The 27,421-nt window shown below is 45.4% G+C and overlaps 1 protein-coding gene across 1 annotated transcript; it reads left to right on the top strand.

The window, feature by feature from the left end:
- The first annotated feature begins 433 nt into the window (after nt 1-433).
- Nucleotides 434-25,738, top strand: LOC121557076 (ras-related protein Rab-38-like). The gene is made up of 5 exons (XM_041870951.2): nt 434-663; nt 862-1,027; nt 22,199-22,350; nt 22,473-22,601; nt 25,461-25,738. Exons 1-5 carry the CDS (start codon nt 592-594, stop codon nt 25,611-25,613), a joined length of 672 nt encoding a protein of 223 aa, XP_041726885.2. The 5' UTR covers nt 434-591; the 3' UTR covers nt 25,614-25,738.
- Nucleotides 25,739-27,421: the final 1,683 nt, after the last annotated feature.

The raw sequence follows: 27,421 nt of genomic DNA, 5'->3' as shown, positions 1-27,421 counted from the left end.
GAGTAACTCCTGACCGTCTAGGTATGTTGTAAGATGAAGTGATTGTAGTGGACTATAAGCTACTTGCATTAAGAGGAGTTGTAATGGCAGCCAGTCACAGGGCCGGTATTGTTGGGTAACAACCAGATGATGTTCTTTAGCATCTCCCGTGACGCAGCCATAACAATTCATCATGAATGTGGCTCTCACGAGCTTCCTAGCATGTGTCTCCCTCCCCATGGTGCGAGGCGAGACCGGAGCGGCTGCTGCTGTGTCACAAGTTCCCTGCAGCTAGGCATTCCTCCGTGTGTGTGTGTGTGTGTGTGTGTGTGTGTGTGTGTGTGTGTGTGTGTGTGTCTGTCTGTCTGTCTGTCTGTCTGTGTGTGTGTGTGTGTGTGTGTGTGTGTGTGTGTGTGTGTGTGTGTGTGTGTGTGTGTGTGTGTGTGTGTGTGTGTGTGTGTGTGCTTGCGCGCAGAGCAGAGCAGAGCAGAGCAGAGAGGAGAGATCAGAAGACAGGGAACTGCTCCTTAAAACCACATTTAGAACCAAACCTTTTCCTTCTATAACGTATTTTTTGATTAAACTACCGGGTGAACCGTACCCTGAACTGGCATGATCAACCAACGACTTCCCCCGTCGTCCGCCGCCGGGATGCCGAACCCCGGAAAGGAACACCTGTACAAGGTAACGTGATATTTATATTTTCAATGTATTTGTGAAGTTATTATGATCAGAGAGATATTTTGAATCAAGATGTCTTATGATGTAGGGCTATGGTGGAGAATGGAGAATGATGGGTGATGTATGGGTTGTGCTCCAACAATGTCTAATGATTTCTCATGGAGAATGATGATGTGAGTCTGGTTGTGCTCCGTGTTCCAGGTGTTGGTGATTGGGGACCTGGGTGTGGGGAAGACCTCGATCATTAAGCGGTATGTCCATCAGACTTATTCCACCAACTACCGCGCCACCATTGGCGTGGATTTCGCCCTGAAGGTCCTGAACTGGGACTCTGAGACCGTCCGGCTACAGCTGTGGGACATTGCGGGTAGGACAGACAGCTTCTCATCTAGCCTACTAACTCATTTTTGTTAGGCTCATAACGCTTCTTATCTCAACTTCTGTTATATGCCTATCTATCAATTAAAGCTATCACAATCAATTAGAACATATATTTATTTATCCAAACCTTTTTTGTCGACTTCGTTCATACCGGAAAAGTTGTTAATTATTTATATGGTTAACAGTTGATGGGCAAGTCGACATCTTATTGGGAAAAAACTATTGTTCTTCTTGAGAAACCACTGAGAATGATGTTGAATGACTGTCTGTAATATCTTTATAAAAAAAAATTGACAGGTGAGAATGATAACATATACTGGATTCGGCTATTTCAACCACACCTGTTGCTGACAGGTGTATAAAATATAGCACACAGCCATGCAATCTCCATAGCACAACATTGGCAGTAGAATGGCCTTACTGAAGAGCTCAAAGACATAGGATGCCACCTTTCCAACAAGTCAGTTTGTCGAATATATGCCCTGCTAGAGCTGCCCCGGTCAACTGTAAGTGCTGTTATTGTGAAGTGGAAACGTCTAGGAGCAACAACGGCTCAGCCGTAAAGTGGTAGACCACAAGCTCACAGAGCGGGTCCGCCGAGTGGTAAATCGCGTAGCGCGTAGAAATAGTCTGTGCTCGGTTGCAACGCTCACTACCGAGTTCCAAACTGCCTCTGGAAGCAACGTCAGCACAATAACTGTTTGTCGGGAGCTTCATGAAATGAGTTTCCATGGCCGAGCAGCCGTACACAAGCCTAAGATCACCATGCGCAATGCCAAGCGTCGGCTGGAGTGGCGTAAAGCTCACCGCCATTGGAGTGGAAACACATTTCTCTGGAGTGATGAATCACTCTTCAAAATCTGGCAGTCTAACGGACTAATCTGGGTTTGGCGGATGCCAGGAGAAAGCTACCTGCCCAAATGCATAGTGCCAACTGTAAAGTTTGGTGGAGGAGGAATAATGGTCTGGGACTGTTTTTCATGGTTCGGGCTAGGCCCCTTAGTTCCAGTGAAGGGAAATCTTAACAGCTACAGAATACAATTACATTCTAGATGATTCTGTGCTTCCAACTTTATAGTAACAGTTTGGCGAAGGCCATTTCCTGTTTCAGCATGACAATGCCCCCGTGCACAAAGCGAGGTCCATACAGAAATGGTTTGTCGAGATCAGTGTGGAAGAACTTGACTGGCCTGCACAGAGCCCTGACCTCAACCCCATCGAACACCTTTGGGATGAATCGGAAACGCCGACTGCGAGCCAGGTCTAATCGCCCAACATCAGTGCCCGACCTCACTAATGCTCTTATGGCTGAATGGAAGCAAGTCCCCACAGCAATGTTCCAACATCTAGTGGAAAGCCTTCCCAGAAGAGTGGAGATGTTATAGCAGCAAAGGGGGGACCAACTCAAATATTAATGCCCATGATTTTGGAATTAGATGTTTGACGAGCAGGTGTCCACATACTTTTGGCCATGTGTATTAAGAAGGTGCTGCGTCATAACATAACGTGTGTTCATAATTCCTGCTGGTTTTGGATTGTATTGGTTTTAAAGCGGTGGTTCCATCAGAGTTGAAGAGTTCATGGATCAGGGTTGAAGAGTTCATAAACGATCTCTGTTTGGAGAAGCTGCCTGATGATGCAGCACGTCTCTCCTTTAGAACGCTATTTTAATTGGCCTATCTCATGTGCCAGGACTTCATCTCTCTCTCTCTCTCTCTCTCTCTCTCTCTCTCTCTCTCTCTCTCTCTCTCTCTCTCTCTCTCTCTCTCTCTCTCTCTCTCTCTCTCTCTCTCTCTCTCTCTCTCTCTCTCTCTCGCTCCCTCTCGCTCTCTCGCGCTCTCTCTCTCCCTCCCTCTCGCTCTCTCGCTCTCTCTCTCTCTCTCTCTCTCTCTCTCTCTCTCTCTCTCTCTCTCTCTCTCTCTCTCTCTCTCTCTCTCTCTCTCTCTCTCTCTCTCTCTCTCTCTCTCTCTCTCTCTCTCCTCTCGCTCCCTCTCGCTCTCTCGCGCTCTCTCTCTCTCCCTCCCTCCCTCCCTCTCTCTCTCTCTCTCTCTCTCTCTCTCTCTCTCTCTCTCTCTCTCTCTCTCTCTCTCTCTCTCTCTCTCTCTCTCTCTCTCTCTCTCTCTCTCTCTCTCTCGCTCCCTCTCTCTCTCTTGCTCCCTCTCGCTCTCTCGCTCCCTCTCTCTCTCTCTCACGGTTCATGTATCTCGTGGAAGGTATGGGTCTATCTCGTGAAAGGTATGGGTGGGATCATGTGAGCCCATGTGAGGGAGATTTAAGAGCAAGTCACAGTAGAACCATTGTAAACACACACACACACACACACACACACACACACAGTCCTTGTCTCACTCCCTACCTGTCTGCCTATAACTGCCTTTACAGCCTTGGCCTTGGCTGTCTTTTCATGAACAATATAATATAACTATATATATATATATATATATATATATATATATATATATATATATATATATATATATATATAACAACTATATTCACTTTTTATCCCACCAAAACACTAATGACAATACAAGCAGAACAACCAGAAATTATAATGGAGTACAAGAAGAAGAAGTTTGTTACGACAGACAGGCAGACAGGCAGGCAGACAGACAGACAGACAGACAGACAGACAGACAGACAGGCAGACAGGCAGACAGACAGGCAGACAGACAGATAGACAGGCACACAGGCAGACAGACAGACAGGCAGGCAGACAGACAGATAGACAGGCACACAGGCAGGCAGGCAGGCAGACAGACAGACAGACAGACAGACAGGCAGACAGACAGATAGACAGGCACACAGGCAGACAGACAGATAGACAGGCACACAGGCAGGCAGGCAGACAGCCAGACAGACAGGCAGACAGACAGATAGACAGGCACACAGGCAGACAGACAGACAGGCAGACAGACAGATAGACAGGCACACAGGCAGACAGACAGATAGACAGACAGACAGACAGACAGACAGGCAGACAGGCAGACAGACAGATAGACAGGCACACAGGCAGGCAGACAGACAGACAGACAGACAGACAGACAGACAGACAGACAGACAGACAGACAGATAGACAGGCACACAGGCAGGCAGACAGACAGACAGATAGACAGGCAGACAGATAGACAGGCACACAGGCAGGCAGACAGACAGACAGACAGATAGACAGGCAGACAGATAGATAGGCACACAGGCAGGCAGACAGATAGACAGGCACACAGGCAGGCAGACAGACAGTTACTCTCCTGTGAGTCAGTTATGGCAGCTTTTTTTTTTTACACAACAACCAGGGCCTAAAATACAACCTCTGAAGCTGTTTCATTTCCTCTTCTCCACCTCTGATGCTGTTTAATTTCCTCTTCTCCACCTCTGACGCCGTTCCATTTCCTCTTCTCCACTTTCCCTGACATCTAATGGGAGCACACCAGCTTGACTCTGAACACAGAGAGTTGACTCTGAACACAGAGAGTTGATTCTGAACACAGAGAGTTGATTCTGAACAGAGAGAGTTGATTCTGAACACAGAGAGTTGACTCTGAACACAGAGAGTTGATTCTGAACACAGAGAGTTGATTCTGAACACAGAGAGTTGATTCTGAACACATAGCTACAGTAGATATTTGTCCATTTCAAACAGGAGTTAAATACACTGAAAAAGGAACTAGTGAACTAATGTTCTTACACTGAAAACCTGTTTATGTAGATAGAATGGTGCTGTTTTACAGCTCCTGACCAATTCTGCTATTTTGTGTTTTTGTGCACTGATCATAACATTTTTGTACATAACGTCTCCGCCATAATTTCCTATGACCGAAAATAGCTTCTGGACATCAGAACAGCGATCACTAACCTCGATTTGGATGAAGATTTCTACTTCAATGAGTCGGTGGCACAGGACATACCTGGACATACCGCGGACCAGGACATACCCCGGACCAGGCCCTAATCCCTGAGACTCTGAAAAGGAAGAGACGGCGTAAAAGAGGTCTGACGACACTCTGACCCTCCAGTCTCCAGTCATACCCCGGACCAGGACATACCCCTATCCTCCATTCTAATGGCAAATGTACAATCACTGGAGAACAAACTGGACGAACTCCATTCGAGACAATCCTATCAACGGGACCTGAAGAAATGTAATATCCTGTTTCTCTGAGTCGTGGCTGAACAAGGACATGGATAATACACATAATAATACATAATATGAATCTAGCTGGTTTCTCTAAGCATCGGCAGGACAGAACAGCAACCTCGGCTCAAGGGGGGAGGTGTGTGTCTCCTTGTTAACAACAGCTGGTGCGCAATCTCTAATATTAAGGAATTCTCGAGGATCTGCTCGCCTGAGTTAATATTGATGATAAGCTGTAGACCATACTAGTTACCAAGAGAGTTTTCATGCTCATTCAGAGGCGGTGCTGCTAGTGGCTGGTGATTTTAATGCTCTGAAATCCGTTTTACCTAATTTCTGCATTCCACCTGTGTAATTTTTTATTTATTTTTTGTTCACCTTTATTTAACCAGGTAAGCCAAAGCAGTGCGATAAAAACAACAACAACACAGAGTTACATATGGGGTAAAAAAAACATAAAGTCAGAAATACAACAGAAAATATATATACAGTGTGTGCAAATGTAGCAAGTTATGGAGGTAAGGCAATAAATAGGCTATAGTGCAGAATAATTACAATAGTATTAACACTGGAATGCTAGATGTGCAAGAGATGATGTGCAAATAGAGATACTGGGGTGCAAAAGAGCAAAATAAATAACAATATAGGGATGAGGTAGTTGGGTGGGCTAATTTCAGATGGGCTGTGTACAGGTGCAGTGATCGGTAAGGTGCTCTGACAACTGATGCTTAAAGTTATTGAGGGAGATAAGAGTCTCCAGCTTCAGAGATTTTTGCAATTCGTTCCAGTCATTGGCAGCAGAGAACTGGAAGGAATGGCGGCCAAAGGAGGTGTTGGCTTTGGGAATGACCAGTGAGATATACCTGCTGGAGCGCAGACTACGGGTGGGTGCTGCTATGGTGACCAATGAGCTAAGATAAGGCGGGGATTTGCCTAGCAGTGATTTATAGATGGCCTGGAGCCAGTGGGTTTGACGACGAACATGTAGTGAGGACCAGCCAACAAGAGCGTACAGGTCACAGTGGTGGGTAGTGTATGGGGCTTTGGAGACAAAACGGATGGCACTGTGATAGACTACATCCAATTTGCTGAGTAGAGTGTTGGAGGCTATTTTGTAAATGACATCGCCGAAGTCAAGGATCGGTAGGATAGTCAGTTTTACGAGGGCATGTTTGGCAGCATGAGTGAAGGAGGCTTTGTTGCGAAATAGGAAGCCGATTCTAGATTTAACTTTGGATTGGAGATTCTTTATGTGAGTCTGGAAGTTGAGTTTACAGTCTAACCAGACACCTAGATATTTGTAGTTGTCCACATACTCTAGGTCAGACCCGTCGAGAGTGGTGATTCTAGTCGGGTGGGCGGGTGCTAGCAGCGTTCGATTGAAAAGCATGCATTTAGTTTTACTAGTGTTTAAGAGCAGTTGAAGGCTACTGAAGGATTGTTGTATGGCATTGAAGCTCGTTTGGAGGTTTGTTAACACAGTGTCCAATGAAGGGCCAGATGTATACAAAATGGTGTCGTCTGCGTAGAGGTGGATCTGAGAGTCACCAGCAGCAAGAGCGACATCATTGATATACACGGAGAAAAGTGTCGGCCCAAGAATTGAACCCTGTGGCACCCCCATAGAGACTGCCATAGGTCCAGACAACAGGCCCTCCGATTTGACACACTGAACTCTATCTGAGAAGTAGTTGGTGAACCAGGCGAGGCAGTCATTTGAGAAACCAAGGCTATTTAGTCTGCCAATAAGAATGCGGTGGTTGACAGAGTCGAAAGCCTTGGCCAGGTCGATGAAGACGGCTGCACAGTACTGTCTATTATCAATCGTGGTTATAATATCGTTTAGGACCTTGAGCGTGGCTGAAGTGCACCTGTGACCAGCTCGGAAACCGGATTGCATAGCGGAGAAGGTACGGTGGTATTCGAAATGGTCGATGATCTGTTTGTTAACTTGGCTTTCGAATACTTTCGAAAGGCAGGGCAGGATGGATATAGGTCTGTAGCAGTTTGGATCTAGAGTGTCACCCCCTTTGAAGAGGGGGATGACCGCGGCAGCTTTCCAATCTCTGGGGATCTCAGACGTTATGAAAGAGAGGTTGAACAGACTAGTAATAGGGGTTGCGACAATTTCGGCGGCTAGTTTTAGAAAGAAAGGGTCCAGATTGTCTAGCCCAGCTGATTTGTAGGGGTCCAGATTTTGCAGCGCTTTCAAAACATCAGCTGTCTGAATTTGTGTGAAGGAGAAGCGGGGGGGGCATGGGCAAGTTGCAGCAGAGGGTGCAGAGTTGGTGGCCGGGTTAGTGGTAGCCAGATGGAAAGCATGGCCAGCTGTAGCAAAATGCTTGTTGAAATTCTCGATTATTGTAGATTTATCGGTGGTGATAGTGTTTCCTAGCCTCAGTGCAGTGGGCAGCTGGGAGGAAGTGCTCTTATTCTCCATGGACTTTACAGTGTCCCAAAACTTTTTGGAGTTAGTGCTACAGGATGCAAATTTCTGTTTGAAAAAGTTAGCCTTTGCTTTCCTGACTGCTTGTGTATATTGGTTCCTAACTTCCCTGAAAAGTTGCATATCGCGGGGGCTATTTGATGCTAATGCTGTATGCCACAGGATGTTTTTGTGCTGGTCAAGGGCAGTCAAGTCTGAGGAGAACCAGGGGCTATATCGGTTCTTAGTTCTGTATTTTTTGAATGGGGCATGTTTATTTAAGATTGAGAGGAAATTACTTTTAAGGAACAACCAGGCATCCTCTACTGACGGAATGAGATCTATATCCATCCAGGATACCTGGGCCAGGTCAATTAGGAAGGCCTCCTCGCTAAAGTGTTTTAGGGAGCGTTTGACAGTGATGAGGGGTGGTCGTTTGACCGCAGACCCGTTACGGACGCAGGCAATAAGGCAGTGATCGCTGAGATCCTGGTTGAAGACAGCTGAGGTGTATTTAGAGGGTATGTTAGTCAGGATGATATCTATGAGGGTACCCATGTTTAAGGATTTAGGGTTGTACCTGGTAGGTTCGTTGATAATTTGCGTGAGGTTGAGGGCATCTAGCTTGGATTGTAGGATGGCTGGGGTATTAAGCATATCCCAATTTAGGTCACCAAGCAGTACAAACTCAGAGGATAAATGGGGGCAATCAATTCACATATGGTGTCCAGGGCACAGCTGGGGGGCTGAGGGGGGTCTGTAGCAAGCGGCAACAGTGAGAGACTTATTTCTGGAAAGGTGGATTTTTAGAAGTAGAAGCTCAAACTGTTTGGGCACAGACCTGGATAGTATGATAGAGCTCTGCAGGCTATCTCTACAGTAGATTGCAACTCCACCCCCTTTGGCAGTTCTATCTAGACGGAAAATGTTATAGTTGGGGATGGAAATTTCAGAATTTTTGGTGGCCTTCCTGAGCCAGGATTCAGACACTGCTAGAACATCAGGGTTGGCAGAGTGTGCTAACGCAGTGAATAACTCAAACTTAGGAAGTAGACTTCTGATATTTATGTGCAAGAAACCAAGACTTTTGCGATTACAGAAGTCATCAAATGATAGCTCCTGGGGAGTAGGAGTGATACTGGGGGCTACAGGCCCTGGGTTAGCCTCTACATCACCAGAGGAACAGAGGAGGACTAGAATAAGGATACGGCTAAAGGCTTTAAGAACTGGTCTTCTAGTGCGTTGGGTACATAGAATAAAGGGGGCAGATTTCCGGGTGTTATAGAAAAGATTCAGGGCATTATGTACAGACAAGGATATGGAAGGATATGAGTAAAGTGGAGGTAAACCTAAGCGTTGGGTAACAATGAAAGAGATAGTATCTCTAGAGGCACCGATTGAGCCCGTCTCAGCGTGTATGGGGGGTGGAACAAAGGAACTATTTGAGGCAGTTTGAGAGGGACTTGGGGTTCTACAGTGAAATTGTATAATAATAACTAACTGGAACAGCAATAGGCAAGGCATATTGACATGGGAGAGAGGCATAAAGCAATCACAGGTGTTATTAGAGAGAGCTAAGACAACAACTGGTAATGGCGATAAAGTTTGGGCCGAGGCTAAACAGATAAACAGGACAGGGTACCGTGTAAAGGAACAATCCAGCAGGCATTAGCTGTGCAGCTGAGTGATCATAAGGTCCAGTGAACAGCAATATGTGAGTCCGAGAGCAGTTCGAATTGGTGCTACAGCACAGGCGAGCAGGAAGAAGGAGGCTGTTGATTGCGTGTGCTAGCGGCCGGGGCTAGCAGATGGATCTTCGTGGTCGTCGCAACGGGAAGCCTGTTGAAACCACAGACGATTACATCGGCAGACCAGTCGTGATGGATCGGCGGGGCTCCGTGTCGACTCTAGGAGGTCCCGTCCGGTTGACAGAGAGGTAGATAGCCGGGAGATGTGCCTGACTCAAGGCTAGCTCAAGGTTGATTTGCCAACAACAACGTTCATTTGGTTGCAGCTAGCTAGTTGCGATTGTCCAGTGATTCAGTGATTCCGGCAGATAATCCGATAGGTTCTGGGTCGAAAACGCGCTGTGCAGACTGGCCGATAATAGTCCAGGCTAGAGCTGGCTGGTAGGTAGTGCAGGCCACGGACAATGGTGAAAAACCGCTAACGGTGGCTAATAGCAAGTAGCTAGTTAGCTGGTTAGCTGGCTACTCCCGTTCGGTAGACAGAGAGGTAGATACCCGGGATATGGGCCTGCTCAAGGGCTAGCTCAAGGCTAACTGGTGCTTGCTTCTGGGGCAGTGGTGATTAGCCTACAGCAACATCAATTCGACATCCATTCGGTTGTGGCTAGCTAGTTGCGATCCGGTGTTAAGGTCCAGTGATTCAGTTATTCCGGCAGAAAATCCGATGTTCTGGGTGAAAACCGCTAACGGTGGCTAATAGCAAGTAGCTAGTTAGCTAGTTAGCTGGCTAGCTAGTTTCAACTGGAGATTCTAGATAAAGGTGAGTAAATAATAGAATCCGTTCCACATTGAGTGAGGCGGGTTGCAGGAAAGTATATTTAGTAGAAGGATGAAAAGTGTGATAGGGAAATATATACGTAAAATACAAAAAATATATTAAAAAAACAGACTATTTACATGGACACACAAGAGAACACGACCACACTGCTACGCCATCTTGGACAAGCTATAGTTTCCTAGACACAGATTAAGTCCAGTCCTGGACTAAAAAGCAATGTGTGTCCGGATCCACTCAGTTCAGACATACAGACTTTCCTAAAACTTACAGTTAGTGAGTGCATACATTTTTCATACTTGGGTTTTTCTTTATTTTGACTATTTTTGGCATTGTAGAATAATAGTGAAGACATCAAAACTATGAAATAACACATGGAATCATGTAGTAATGAAAAAAGTGTTAAACAAATCAAAATATATTTTATATTTGAGATTCTTCAAATAGCCACCCTTTGCCTTGATGACAGCTTTGCACACTCTTGGCATTCTCTCAACCAACTTCATGAGGTAGTCACCTGGAATGCATTTCAATTAACAGGTGTGCCTTCTTAAAAGTTAATTTGTGGAATTTCTTTACATCTTAATGCATTTGAGCCATTCAGTTGTGTTGTGACAAGGTAGGGGGGATCTATTTGGTAAAATACCAAGTCCATATTATGGCAAGAACATCTCAAATAAGCAAAGAGAAACGACAGTCCATCATTACTTTAAAACATGAAGAACTTTGAAGGTTTCTTCAAGTGCAGTCGCAAAAACCATCAAGTGCTATGATGAAACTAGCTCTGATGAGGACCGCCACAGGAATGGAAGACCCAGAGTTACCTCTGATACAGAGGATAAGTTCATTAGAGTTACCAGACTCAGAAATTGCAGCCACAATAAATGCTTCACGGAGTTGAATTCACAGACACATCTCAACATCAACTGTTCAGAGGGGACTGTGTGAATCAGGCGTTCATGGTCGCATTGCTGTAAAGAAACCACTACTAAAGGATACCAATAAGAAGAAGAGACCTGCTTGGGCCAAGAAACACGAGCAATGGACATTAGACCGGTGTGTCCTTTGATCTGGAGTCCAAATTTGAGATTTTTGGTTCCAACCACCGTGTCTTTGTGAGACGCGGTTTTGGTGAACGGATGATCTTCGCATGTGTAGTTCCCACCGTAAAGCATGTAGGAGGAAGTGTTATGGTGTGGGAACTCCTTCAAGACGGTTGGAAAAGCATTCCAGGTGAAGCTGGTTGAGAGAATGCCAAGAGTGTGCAAAGCTGTCATCAAGGCAAAGGGTGGCTATTTGATGAATCTCAAATATAAAATATATTTTGATTTGTTTAACACTTTTTAGGTTACTACTTGATTCCATATGTGTTATTTCATAGTTTTGATGTCTTCACTATTATTCTACAATGTAAAAAATAGTAAAAATAAAGAAAAACCCTTGAATGAGTTGGTGTGTCCAACCTTTTCACTGGTACTGTACATATCTACCTCAATTACCTCGTACCCCTGCACATGGACTCAGTACTGGTACCCTGTGTATATAGCCAAGTTAATACCTCGTACCCCTGCACATCGACTCAGTACTGGTACCCTGTGTATATAGCCTAGTTATCATGGACTTAGTACTGGTACCCTGTGTATATAGCCAAGTTAATACCTCGTACCCCTGCACCCGTGTATATAGCCAAGTTATCGTTACTCATTGTGTATCTATTATTACTTTTATTATTACGTGTTTAACTTTTTTATTATTTCTCTGTTTTCTTTCTCTCTGCGTTGTTGGGATATATATATATATAGAGCATATATGTTTTATATATATATAGCATATAAGAGCCTTTCATTGTTAGACTAAACCACATGTTGTTTACGAAGCACGTGATTATTAAAATGTGTTTGGATTTGGAGAGATGAAAATGAAAAATATTTTTTTGTGGACTTTATATCGATATGTGGAGTCCCAATTAGACTAAAACAGGTCCTGAACTTCACTAACAATGTCGGGACCTTGTCCTGACAGTCAACACAATACTGATGTCTAGAAGAGTTGACTGTACCTTTTCTTTACAGTCAACACAATACTGCTGTCTAGTAGAGTTGACTGGCCTTGTCTTTACAGTCAACACAATACTGGTGTCTAGTAGAGTTGACTGGCACTTGTCTTTACAGTCAACACAATACTGGTGTCTGGGTAGAGTTGACTGGCACTTGAATTTACAGTCAACACAATACTGGTGTCTAGTAGAGTTGACTGGATCTTCTCTTTACAGTCAACACAATGTTGGTACCTTTTGCCTTGGTACCATGACAACTGTCTGCTCTGACTGTCTGACTGACCAGACTAGACCAGACTAGACCAGACCAGACCAGACCAGACCAGACCAGACTAGATCAGACTAGACCAGACCAGAATAGACAATACCAGACTAGACCAGACTACAACAGACCAGACTAGACCAGATTAAATCAGACTAAACCAGACTAGAACAGATCAGAATAGACCAGATTAAATCAGACTAAACCAGACTAGAACAGACTAGACCAGATCAGACTAGACCAGACTAGACCAGATTAGACTAGACCAGATTAGACTAGACCAGACTAAACCAGACTAAACCAGACCAGACTACACTAGACCAGACTAGACTAAATCAGACTAGACCAGACCAGACTAAATAAGACTAGACCAGACCAGACTAGACCAGACTAGACTAGACCAGACTAGACTAGACCAGACCAGACTAAATAAGACTAGACCAGACCAGACTAGACCAGACTAGACTAGACCAGACTAAACCAGACTAGACCAGACTAGACTAGACCAGACTAGACTAGACCAGACTAAATCAGACTAGACCAGACCAGACTAAATAAGACTAGACCAGACTAGACCAGAATAGACCAGACTAGACCAGACTAGACTAGACCAGACTAGACCAGACTAGACCAGACTAGACTAGACCAGACTAGACCAGACTAGACCAGACCAGAATAGACAATACCAGACTAGACCAGACCAGACCAGACCAGACCAGACCAGACTAGATCAGACTAGACCAGACCAGAATAGACAATACCAGACTAGACCAGACTACAACAGACCAGACTAGACCAGATTAAATCAGACTAAACCAGACTAGAACAGATCAGAATAGACCAGATTAAATCAGACTAAACCAGACTAGAACAGACTAGACCAGATCAGACTAGACCAGACTAGACCAGATTAGACTAGACCAGATTAGACTAGACCAGACTAAACCAGACTAAACCAGACCAGACTACACTAGACCAGACTAGACTAAATCAGACTAGACCAGACCAGACTAAATAAGACTAGACCAGACCAGACTAGACCAGACTAGACTAGACCAGACTAGACTAGACCAGACCAGACTAAATAAGACTAGACCAGACCAGACTAGACCAGACTAGACTAGACCAGACTAAACCAGACTAGACCAGACTAGACTAGACCAGACTAGACTAGACCAGACTAAATCAGACTAGACCAGACCAGACTAAATAAGACTAGACCAGACTAGACCAGAATAGACCAGACTAGACCAGACTAGACTAGACCAGACTAGACCAGACTAGACCAGACTAGACTAGACCAGACTAGACCAGACTAGACCAGACTAGACCAGACTAGACTAGACTAGACTAGACTAGACCAGACCAGACTAGACTAGACCAGACTAGACCAGACTAGACCAGACTAGACCAGACTAGACCAGACCAGACTAGAACAGGCTAGACCAGACTAGACCAGACTAGACTAGACCAGACCAGACCAGACTAGACCAGACAAGACCAGACTAGACCAGACTAGACCAGACTAGACCAGACTCGACCAGACTAGACTAGACCAGACTAGACTAGACCAGACTAGACCAGACTAGACTAGACTAGACCAGACTAGACCAGACTAGACTAGACCAGACTAGACCAGACTAGACCAGACTAGACCAGACTAGACCAGACTCGACCAGACTAGACTAGACCAGACTAGACTAGACCAGACTAGACCAGACTAGACTAGACTAGACCAGACTAGACCAGACTAGACTAGACCAGACTAGACCAGACTAGACCAGACTAGACTAGACTAGACCAGACTAGACCAGACTAGACTAGACCAGACTAGACTAGACTAGACTAGACTAGACCAGACTAGACCAGACCAGACCAGACTCGACCAGACTAGACCAGACTAGACTAGACCAGACCAGACCAGACTAGACCAGACTAGACCAGACTAGACTAGACCAGACTAGACCAGACTAGACCAGACTAGACCAGACTAGACCAGACCAGACTAGACCAGACCAGACTAGACTAGACTAGACCAGACTAGACCAGACCAGACCAGACTAGACCAGACTAGACTAGACCAGACTAGACTAGACTAGACTAGACTAGACCAGACTAGACCAGACCAGACCAGACTCGACCAGACTAGACCAGACTAGACTAGACCAGACCAGACCAGACTAGACCAGACTAGACCAGACTAGACTAGACCAGACTAGACCAGACTAGACCAGACTAGACCAGACTAGACCAGACCAGACTAGACCAGACCAGACTAGACTAGACTAGACCAGACTAGACCAGACTAGACCAGACTAGACCAGACTAGACCAGACTAGACTAGACCAGACTAGACTAGACCAGACTAGACCAGACCAGACCAGACCAGACTAGACTAGACTAGACCAGACCAGACTAGACTAAATAAGACTAGACCAGACCAGACTAAATAAGACTAGACCAGACCAGACTAGACTAGACTAGACCAGACTAGACCAGACCAGACCAGACCAGACTAGACTAGACTAGACCAGACCAGACTAGACTAAATAAGACCAGACCAGACCAGACTAGACTAAATAAGACTAGACCAGACCAGACTAAATAAGACTAGACCAGACCAGACTAGACTAGACCAGACCAGACTAAATAAGACTAGACCAGACTAGACTAAATAAGACTAGACCAGACTAGACTAAATAAGACTAGACCAGACCAGACTAAATAAGACTAGACCAGACCAGACTAAATAAGACTAGACCAGACTAGACCAGACTAGACCAGACTAGACTAGACCAGACTAGACCAGACTAGACCAGACTAGACTAAATAAGACTAGACCAGACCAGACTAGACTAGACCAGACCAGACTAAATAAGACTAGACCAGACCAGACTAGACCAGACTAGACCAGACTAGACTAGACCAGACTAGACCAGACCAGACCAGACTAGACCAGACTAGACTAGACCAGACTAGACCAGACTAGACTAGACCAGACCAGACTAGACCAGACTAGACCAGACTAGACTAAATAAGACTAGACCAGACCAGACTAGACCAGACTAGACTAGACCAGACTAGACCAGACCAGACCAGACTAGACCAGACTAGACTAGACCAGACTAGACTAGACCAGAATAGACCAGACCAGACTAAATAAGACTAGACCAGACCAGACTAGACCAGACTAGACCAGACTAGACTAGACCAGACTAGACCAGACTAGACTAGACTAGACCAGACCAGACTAGACCAGACTAGACCAGACCAGACTAGACTAAATAAGACTAGACCAGACCAGACTAGACCAGACTAGACCAGACTAGACCAGACTAGACTAGACTAGACCAGACCAGACTAGACCAGACTAGACCAGACCAGACCAGACTAGACCAGACTAGACCAGACCAGACTAAATAAGACTAGACCAGACTAGACCAGACTAGACTAAATAAGACTAGACCAGACCAGACTAGACCAGACTAGACCAGACTAGACTAAATAAGACTAGACCAGACCAGACTAGACCAGACTAGACCAGACTAGACTAGACTAGACCATACCAGACTAGACCAGACTAGACCAGACCAGACCAGACTAGACCAGACTAGACCAGACTAGACCAGACTAAATAAGACTAAATAAGACTAGACCAGACTAGACCAGACTAGACTAAATAAGACTAGACCAGACCAGACTAGACCAGACTAGACCAGACCAGACCAGACTAGACCAGACTAGACCAGACCAGACTAAATAAGACTAGACCAGACCAGACTAGACCAGACTAGACCCGACCAGACTAGACCAGACTAGACCAGACCAGACTAAATAAGACTAGACCAGACCAGACTAGACCAGACTAGACCCGACCAGACTAGACCAGACTAGACCAGACCAGACTAAATAAGACTAGACCAGACCAGACTAGACCAGACTAGACCCGACCAGACTAGACCAGACTAGACCAGACCAGACTAAATAAGACTAGACCCGACCAGACCAGACCAGACTAGACCAGACTAGACCAGACCAGACTAAATAAGACTAGACCAGACCAGACTAAATAAGACTAGACCCGACCAGACTAGACCAGACTAGACCAGACTAGACTAGACCAGACCAGACTAAATAAGACTAGACCCGACCAGACCAGACCAGACTAGACCAGACTAGACCAGACCAGACTAAATAAGACTAGACCAGACCAGACTAAATAAGACTAGACCAGACCAGACTAGACCAGACTAGACCAGACCAGACTAGACTAGACCAGACCAGACTAAATAAGACTAGACCCGACCAGACTAGACCAGACTAGACCAGACTAGACTAAATAAGACTAGACCAGACCAGACTAAATAAGACTAGACCAGACCAGACTAGACCAGACTAGACCAGACTAGACTAGACCAGACTAGACCAGACCAGACTAAATAAGACTAGACCAGACCAGACTAAATAAGACTAGACCCGACCAGACTAGACCAGACTAGACCAGACCAGACTAGACCAGACCAGACTAGACCAGACCAGACTAGACCAGACTAGACTAGACCAGACCAGACTAAATAAGACTAGACCAGACCAGACTAAATAAGACTAGACCAGACCAGACTAGACCAGACTAGACTAGACCAGACTAGACTAGACCAGACCAGACTAAATAAGACTAGACCAGACCAGACTAGACCAGACTAGACTAGACCAGACCAGACTAAATAAGACTAGACCAGACCAGACTAGACCAGACTAGACTAGACCAGACTAGACCAGACCAGACTAAATAAGACTAGACCAGACCAGACTAGACCAGACTAGACCAGACTAGACCAGACTACACCAGACTAGACCAACTACACCAGACTAGACCAGACCAGACTAGACCAGACCAGACCAGACTAGACCAGACAAGACCAGACTAGACCAGACTAGACTAGACCAGACTAGACCAGACTAGACCAGACTAGACCAGACTAGACCAGACTAGACCAGACTAGACTAGACTAGACCAGACTAGACCAGACCAGACCAGACTAGACTAGAATAGACCAGACTAGACCAGACTAGACCAGACTAGACTAGACTAGACCAGACCAGACTAGACTAGACCAGACTAGACTAGACTAGACCATACCAGACTAGACCAGACTAGACCAGACCAGACTACACTAGACCAGACTAGACTAAATCAGACTAGACCAGACCAGACTAAATAAGACTAGACCAGACCAGACTAGACCAGACTAGACCAGACTAGACTAGACCAGAATAGACCAGACCAGACTAAATAAGACTAGACCAGACCAGACTAGACCAGACTAGACCAGACTAGACTAGACCAGACTAGACCAGACCAGACTAGACTAGACCAGACTAGACTAGACCAGACTAGACCAGACTAGACCAGACTACACCAGACTAGACCAACTACACCAGACTAGACCAGACCAGACTAGACCAGACCAGACCAGACTAGACCAGACAAGACCAGACTAGACCAGACTAGACTAGACCAGACTAGACCAGACTAGACCAGACTAGACCAGACTAGACTAGACCAGACTAGACCAGACCAGACCAGACTAGACTAGACCAGACTAGACCAGACTAGACCAGACTAGACCAGACTAGACTAGACTAGACCAGACTAGACCAGACTAGACCAGACTAGACTAGACTAGACCAGACCAGACTAGACTAGACCAGACTAGACCAGACTAGACCAGACTAGACCAGACTAGACTAGACTAGACCGGACTAGACCAGACCAGACTAGACTAGACCAGACTAGACCAGACTAGACCAGACTAGACCAGACTAGACTAGACCAGACCAGACCAGACTAGACCAGACTAGACTAGACTAGACCAGACCAGACTAGACTAGACCAGACTAGACCAGACTAGACCAGACTAGACCAGACTAGACTAGACTAGACCAGACTAGACCAGACCAGACCAGACTAGACTAGAATAGACCAGACTAGACCAGACTAGACCAGACTAGACCAGACTAGACCAGACTAGACTAGACCAGACCAGACTAGACCAGACTAGACTAGACTAGACTAGACTAAATAAGACTAGACCAGACCAGACTAGACTAGACTAGACCAGACTAGACCAGACTAGACCAGACCAGACTAGACCAGACCAGACTAGACTAGACTAGACCAGACTAGACCAGACTAGACCAGACTAGACCAGACTAGACCAGACTAGACTAGACCAGACTAGACTAGACCAGACTAGACCAGACTAGACTAGACTAGACCAGACCAGACTAGACTAAATAAGACTTGACCAGACCAGACTAAATAAGACTAGACCAGACCAGACTAGACCAGACTAGACCAGACTAGACTAAATAAGACTAGACCAGACCAGACTAAATAAGACTAGACCAGACCAGACTAAATAAGACTAGACCAGACCAGACTAAATAAGACTAGACCAGACCAGACTAAATAAGACTAGACCAGACCAGACTAAATAAGACTAGACCAGACCAGACTAAATAAGACTAGACCAGACCAGACTAGACCAGACTAGACTAAATAAGACTAGACCAGACCAGACTAAATAAGACTAGACCAGACCAGACTAGACCAGACTAGACTAAATAAGACTAGACCAGACCAGACTAAATAAGACTAGACCAGACCAGACTAGACCAGACTAGACCAGACTAGACTAAATAAGACTAGACCAGACCAGACTAAATAAGACTAGACCAGACCAGACTAGACCAGACTAGACCAGACTAGACTAGACCAGACTAGACCAGACCAGACCAGACTAGACCAGACTAGACTAGACCAGACTAGACTAGACCAGACTAGACCAGACCAGACTAAATAAGACTAGACCAGACCAGACTAGACCAGACTAGACCAGACTAGACTAAATAAGACTAGACCAGACCAGACTAAATAAGACTAGACCAGACCAGACTAGACCAGACTAGACCAGACTAGACTAGACCAGACCAGACTAGACCAGACTAGACCAGACCAGACTAGACCAGACTAGACCAGACCAGACTAAAAAAGACTAGACCAGACTAGACCAGACTAGACCAGACCAGAATAAATAAGACTAGACCAGACTAGACTAGACCAGACCAGACTAGACCAGACTAGACCCGACCAGACTAGACCAGACTAGACCAGACCAGACTAAATAAGACTAGACCCGACCAGACTAGACCAGACTAGACCAGACCAGACTAAATAAGACTAGACCAGACCAGACTAAATAAGACTAGACCAGACCAGACTAGACCAGACTAGACCAGACCAGACTAGACCAGACCAGACTAGACCAGACCAGACTAGACCAGACTAGACTAGACCAGACCAGACTAAATAAGACTAGACAAGACCAGACTAAATAAGACTAGACCAGACCAGACTAGACCAGACTAGACTAAATAAGACTAGACAAGACCAGACTAAATAAGACTAGACCAGACCAGACTAGACCAGACCAGACTAAATAAGACTAGACTAGACCAGACTAGACCAGACTAGACTAGACCAGACCAGACTAAATAAGACTAGACCAGACCAGACTAGACCAGACTAGACTAGACCAGACTAAACCAGACTAGACCAGACTAGACTAGACCAGACTAAATCAGACTAGACCAGACTAGACCAGACTAGACCAGACTAGACCAGACTAGACCAGACTAGACCAGACTAGACTAGACCAGACAAAACAAGACTAAACCAGACTAGAATAGACTAGACCAGACTAGACCAGACCAGACTAGACTAGACCAGACTAGACTAGACCAGACTAGACCAGACTAGACCAGACTAGACCAGACTAGACCAGACTAGACCAGACCAGACTAGACCAGACTAGACTAGACCAGACTAGACCAGACTAGACCAGACTAGACTAGACCAGACCAGACTAGACTAGACCAGACTAGACCAGACTAGACCAGACTAGACCAGACTAGACTAGACTAGACCAGACTAGACCAGACCAGACCAGACCAGACCAGACTAGACCAGACTAGACCAGACTAGACCAGACTAGACTAGACTAGACCAGACTAGACCAGACCAGACCAGACTAGACCAGACTAGACTAGACTAGACTAGACCAGACTAGACTAGACTAGACCAGACCAGACTAGACTAGACCAGACTAGACCAGACTAGACTAGACCAGACCAGACTAGACTAGACCAGAGCAGACTAGACTAGACCAGACCAGACTAGACTAGACCAGACTAGACCAGACTAGACTAGACCTGACTAGACCAGACTAGACCAGACTAGACTAGACTAGACCAGACCAGACTAGACTAGACTAGACCAGACCAGACCAGACTAGACCAGACCAGACTAGACTAGACTAGACTAGACCAGACTAGACTAGACCAGACCAGACTAGACTAAACCAGACTAGACCAGACCAGACCAGACTAGACCAGACCAGACTAGACTAGACTAGACCAGACTAGACTAGACTAGACCAGACCAGACTAGACTAGACCAGACTAGACCAGACCAGACTAAACCAGACTAGACCAGACCAGACCAGACCAGACCAGACTAGACTAGACCAGACCAGACTAGACTAGACCAGACTAGACCAGACTAGACTAGACCAGACTAGACTAGACCAGACTAGACCAGACTAGACTAGACCAGACTAGACCAGACTAGACCAGACTAGACTAGACTAGACCAGACTAGACTAGACTAGACCAGACCAGACCAGACTAGACCAGACTAGACTAGACCAGACTAGACCAGACTAGACCAGACCAGACCAGACCAGACTAGACCAGACTAGACCAGACTAGACCAGACCAGACTAGACCAGACTAGACCAGACTAGACCAGACTAGACCAGACCAGACAAAACAAGACTAAACCAGACTAGAATAGACCAGACTAGACCAGACTAGACTAGACCAGACAAAACAAGACTAAACCAGACTAGACTAGACCAGACTAGACCAGACTAGACCAGACTAGACCAGACTAGACTAGAATAGACTAGACCAGACTAGACTGGACCAGACTAGACCAGACTAGACCAGACTAGACTAAAGGAGTTCTGTGAGACTCAGACCTGGAGAATGTGTTGCTTCACTGGGCCTCTATAATGACTGGGAATGTGGAGACTGCTGTTAACTCACTCTGGAATGTGGAGACTGTTGACTGGCTCTGGAATGGCCACTAATATAACCACGTTATCCACTGTTTTTCTGTTCGTCCCCTAGACTACAGAATGGAATGAGCTGTAGCTGGCTATCTGTAGAGTAGTAGCAACACTCATCACTAAGGAACCACAGGAAGAGTTTCTCTGCACCTTTTCCTTCTGTCTCCTGAACAGTGGTGGTAACCTTTTCCTGCTGGAGACATGAAAGACAATGTTACTGATTAGTCCTGCCTGAGACATGGAAGATAATGTTAGTGAGTAGTCCTGCCTGAGACATGGAAGATAATGTTAGTGAGTAGTCCTGCTGGAGACATGGAAGATAATGTTACTGATTAGTCCTGCCTGAGACATGGAAGATAATGTTACTGATTAGTCCTGCCTGAGACATGGAAGATAATGTTACTGATTAGTCCTGCCTAAGACATGGAACACAATTGTCGTCCTCAGATCACGAAGATCTTCTCTTGGTCTAATGGTGAGCGTTTTGGGTTACCATATGGGAGACCAGGGATCAAATCCCACCAGTTGCAATAACAGTATATCTGTGTCTCTCTCTCCCCTGTAGGTCAGGAGCGGTTTGGGAACATGACCCGTGTGTACTACAGAGAGGCGATGGGGGCGTTCATCGTGTTTGACGTGACACGGCCGTCTACCTTCGAAGCCATCACCAAGTGGAAGGAGGACCTGGACTCTAAACTCATGCTGACCAACAAAGAGGTGAGGACAGGACAGTGACAGGTTCAAATGTGCGCCGTGTAAATGAGTTGATTCTACCATTGCAAATTTAAATCATCTCGTTCATGCATCACCTTCTTATCTTTTACCTCTCTATTGTACAGAGCATCGCCACAGTCCTATTGGCTAATAAATGTGACCAGGGGCGGGAGGTTCTGACCAATAACGGCTTGAAGATGGACCAGTTCTGTAAAGACAATGGCTTTGTCGGCTGGTTCGAGACCTCAGCCAAGGTGGGAACAAACACGCACGCACAAACGCACGCACAAACGCACACACGTGCACACACACACACACAAAACATGCACAACAGCTTTGTGGGACGGTGTCCTCATTCAGCCATCCTCTATACAGACACACCAACCCAATCTCCAACCAGTGGTGTAACTGCAGCAACATCATTACGCCATGTGGTGCCATTTCTTAGCTGTCAGTCAAACTCCACAAAAGTGAAACTAAAACTTACATTTAGGCATTAATTCTGAGTGGTTAAGTTAAGGGTTAAGGTTAGGGATCGGGTTCAACTTACATTTAGGCATTAATTCTGAGTGGTTAAGTTAAGGGTTGAGGTTAGGGATCGGGTTCAACTTACATTTAGGCATTCATTCTGAGTGGTTAAGTTAAGGGTTAAGGTTTGGAAAACGCTTAAGACAACAACAACAACAACAATAAAAAACTAGTGCCTAGCACTGGGATTGAACATACGACCTTTGGAGCCAGAGTTTGCAGCTTAAACATCCATCCTCCATCCACGAGCCAGCCGCAAGTCTTCTAGAAGGTAATAGGTGCTCACGTTTCCTCAAGTGGATGGTTTCCACATTTCACCAGGTCCAAACCTAATCTGGTACCTGCAGAATGGACCCTCCTGATGTATTCCATAAGAGAATGGACTGAGACACACAGAGCCATAAACCTTTTCAATTCAGCCATTCTCTATCCTAACACAGAGCCATAATCCTTTTCAATTCAGCCATTCTCTATCCTAACACACAGCCATAAACCTTTTCAATTCAGCCATTCTCTATCCTAACACACAGCCATAAACCTTTTCAATTCAGCCATTCTCTATCCTAACACAGAGCCATAATCCTTTTCAATTCAGCCATTCTCTATCCTAACACAGAGCCATAATCCTTTCGCACAGATTACTCTAAAGAACTTGTTAGGAGTCTTCTCCCTCAGGTCACTGCACTCTCCCTGGCGAGGATGTTCTATAGGGGTCAGAGGTCAATGAGGTTATGGGCTAAGCTGCTGTCCAGTCAGACAGTCACTAAACATCCCCACTGCTTCTAAATCAGTTTAACCATGCTGTTTTACCTGTGTACAGTGCATTCGGAAAGTATTCAGACCCCTTGACTTTTTCCACATTTTGTTATGTTACAGCCTTATTCTAAAATGGATTAAATTGTTTTCCCCCCCTCATCAATCTACACACAATACGCAATAATCACCAAACAAAAACAGGTTTTTGGAATATTTTGCAAATATATTACAAATACAAAAATAAAAAATCACATTTACATAAGTATTCAGACCCTTTTCTCAGTACTTTGTTGAAGCACCTTTCGCAGCAATTACAGCCTCGAGTCTTCTTGGGTATGACGGTACAAGCTTGGCACACCTGTATTTAGGGAGTTTCTCCCATTCTTCTCTGCAGATCCTCTCAAGCTCTGTCAGGTTGGATGGGGAGCATCGCTGCACAGCTATTTTCAGGTCTCTCCAGAGCTGTTCCATCGGGTTCAAGTCCGGGCTCTGGCTGGGCCACTCAAGGACATTCAGAGACTTTTCCCGAAGCCACTCCTGCGTTGTCTTGGCTGTGTGCTTAGGGTCGTTGTCCTGTTGGAAGGTGAACCTTTGCCCCAGTCTGAGGTCCTGAGCGCTCTGGAGCAGGTTTTCATCAAGGATCTCTCTGTACTTTTCTCCATTAATCTTTCCCTCGATACTGACTAGTCTCACAGTCCCTGCCGCTGAAAAACATCCCCACAGCATGATGCTGCCACCACCATGCTTCACCGTAGGGATGGTGCCAGGTTTTCTCCAGACGTGACACTTGGCATTCAGGCCAAATAGTTAAATCTTGGTTTCATCAGACCAGAGAATCTTGTTTCTTATGGTCTGAGAGTCCTTTAGAAGCATTTTGGCAATCAAGCAGGCTGTCATGTGCCTTTTACTGAGGAGTGGCTTCCTCTGGCCACTCTACCATAAAGGCCTGATTGGTGGAGTGCTGCAGAGATGGTTGTCATTCTGGAATGTTCTCCCGTCTCCACAGAGGAACTCTGGAGCTCTGTCAGAGTGACCATAGGGTTCTTGGTCACCTCCCTGACCAAGGCCCTTCTCCCCCGATTGCTCAGTTTGGCCGGGCGGCCAGCTCTCGGAAGAGTCTTGGTGGTTCCAAACTTCTTCCATTTAAGAATGATGGAGGCCACTGTGTTCTTGGGGACCTTTAATGCTGCAGAAATGTTTTGGTACCCTTCCCCAGATCTGTGCTTCGACACAATCCCGTCTCAGAGCTCTACAGACAATTCCTTTGACCTCATTGCTTGGTTTTTGCTCTGACATGCACTTTCAACTGTGGGGCCTTATACAGACAGGTGTGTGCCTTTCCAAATCATGTCCAATCAATTGAATTTACCACAGGTGGACTCCAATCAAGTTGTAGAAACATCTCAAGGATGATCAATGGAAACAGGATGCACCTGAGCTCAATTCTGAGTCTCATAGCAAAGGGTCTGAATATTTATGTAAATAAGGTTTTTCTGTTTTTTATTTTTTATTAGTTTGCAAACATTTCTAAGAACCTGTTTTCGCTTTGTCATTATGGGGTATTATGTGTAGATTGATAAGGAATAAAAATAATGTAATCAATTTTAGAATAAGGCTGTAACGTAACAAAATGTGGAAAAAGTCAAGGGGTCTGAATACTTTCCATATGCACTGTAAGGATCAATAAAAACACCTCTTTGTATAATGAAAATGAGTTTATATAAACTGTACTGAACAACGTTAACGTAGCACCACAAGGCAACAGCTCATCGCTGAAACTAGCCACTAGCTTTTAACCATGATGTTGTTATTCTGCTGTGTCCCTTTAGGAGAACACTAACATCAACGAGGCAGCCAACTTCCTGGTGAAACACATCATGGCTACAGAGAATGACATCCTAAAGTCAGTGATCCCAGACACCATCTCTCCAAAACTAGACGACTCACAACCTGGGACCTGCTCTGCCTGCTACAAACCATAGCTAGACGACTCACAACCTGGGACCTGCTCTGCCTGCTACAAACCATAGAGGGAGGAGAGGAGGAGAGGACTGGGGAGGAGGCGAGGGGAGGAGGCGAGGGGAGGAGAGAACTAACCATAGAGAAGGGCTGGAGAGGGGGAGTGGAGGACTGGGTAGGGGAGGAGAGGACTGCGGAGGGGAGGAGAGGAGAGGACTGCGGAGGGGGAGAGGAGGGCTGGAGAGGAGGAGAGGAGACAGAGGAGAAGAGGAAGAGGAAGTGGAAGGGGGCTCTGTGTTGGTCCTCTGTAGTTCATCTGTTGGTCCTCTGTAGTTCACCTGTTGGTCCTCTGTAGTTCACTTTGTAAAGCATGGTGCTTGTAATGCCTGGGTACCTAAAATGTATGCACGCATGACTGTAAGTCGCTTTGGATATTATTATGATGATGATGATTATTATGATTATTATTATTATTATTATTTTGTTGGGGAGCAGAGAGTGGAAAGATGATTGAATGTCACCTGACGAAACTACAAGTTCCCTCCATCTCCACCTCTCCAGAAGACAGAGGCGCTGAATCCCAAATCACCCCCTTCTCCTCGCCCCTCAGCCCTCCATTTACGTGTTCATGCACACCTTCGTGTCCCAAAGCTGAGGGAGTGAAAATTAGACCCTCATATAGCCACTTCGACCGAGCCAGCAAGTCTGCAAGCTTCAGAGCGAAGTGATATCCTGACACGCACTGCGATATGTTTGGAGTATGTTTGGAGTATGTTTGGAGTATGTTTGCACAATTTCATACAAAATAATGGAGAGGCGTGCCTAATTATATGTCAGGTAGATTTGTTTATGTCTGAGTTGGAGATTTGACACATATAACAAATTAAATGTTTAACTGTTACTGAGGTTATAGAGTGCATTCGGAAAGTATTCCGACCCCTTCCCTTTTTCCACATTTTGTTACGTTACAGCCTTATTCTAAAATTGATGAAATTATATTTTTTCATCATCAATCTACACACAATACCCCATAATGACAAAGCGAAAACAGGTTTTTAAACATTTTTGCAGATGTATTAAAATAAAAAACAAAAATAACTATTTATGTAAGTATCAGGTGCATCCTGTTTCCATTGATCATCCTTGAGATGTTTCTACAACTTGATTGGGGGAAGACTCGAGGCTGTAATCGCTGCCAAAGGTGCTTCAACAAAGTACTGAGTAAAGGGTCTGAATACTTATGGAAATGTGATATTTCAGTTGTTTATTTTTAATAAATTTGCTAAAAATTATAAAACCCTGTTTTTGCTTTTTCATTATGGGGTATTGTGTGTAGATTGATGGGGGGGGTGAAACAATGTAATCCATTTTAGAATAAGGCTGAAACGTAACAACATGTAAAAGGTTTTGGTGTTTGAAAAAGTATGGCGTGATGGAAAAAAACGATTTAATCTATTTTAGAATAAGGCTCTAACGTAACAATGTGGAAAAATTCAAGGGGTCTGAATACTTTCTGAATGCACTGCATATGCTAATAGAGGGACTGTAACTACAGAATAGATTCAGGCTGACGTCATTACTCTGCAACCAGCTACGTTGCTGAATGCTTGATGATATGTTTTGCTATTTCCTGCCAGAGCCATCTCTATACAATGCATTCGGAAAGTATTCAGACCCCTTCACTTTTTCCACATTTAGCGTAAGCTGGCCAGTTCAAGTTGAAACATTGTTGAAAGCAAGCTGGCTACATCCTATGATTAGCCAGCAAGCTAGTATCCAAGTGCCTGCCCTGTATTGACCCTAAATGCCAGTGGGATACAGTTAGCTGTTG

Source organism: Coregonus clupeaformis, chromosome 34, assembly GCF_020615455.1.
Source record: "Coregonus clupeaformis isolate EN_2021a chromosome 34, ASM2061545v1, whole genome shotgun sequence".
NCBI classification, from domain to species: Eukaryota; Metazoa; Chordata; class Actinopteri; order Salmoniformes; family Salmonidae; genus Coregonus; species Coregonus clupeaformis.
The sequence above is the reverse complement of the archived record's forward strand: the minus strand, read 5'-3'. Positions and strand labels throughout refer to the sequence as shown.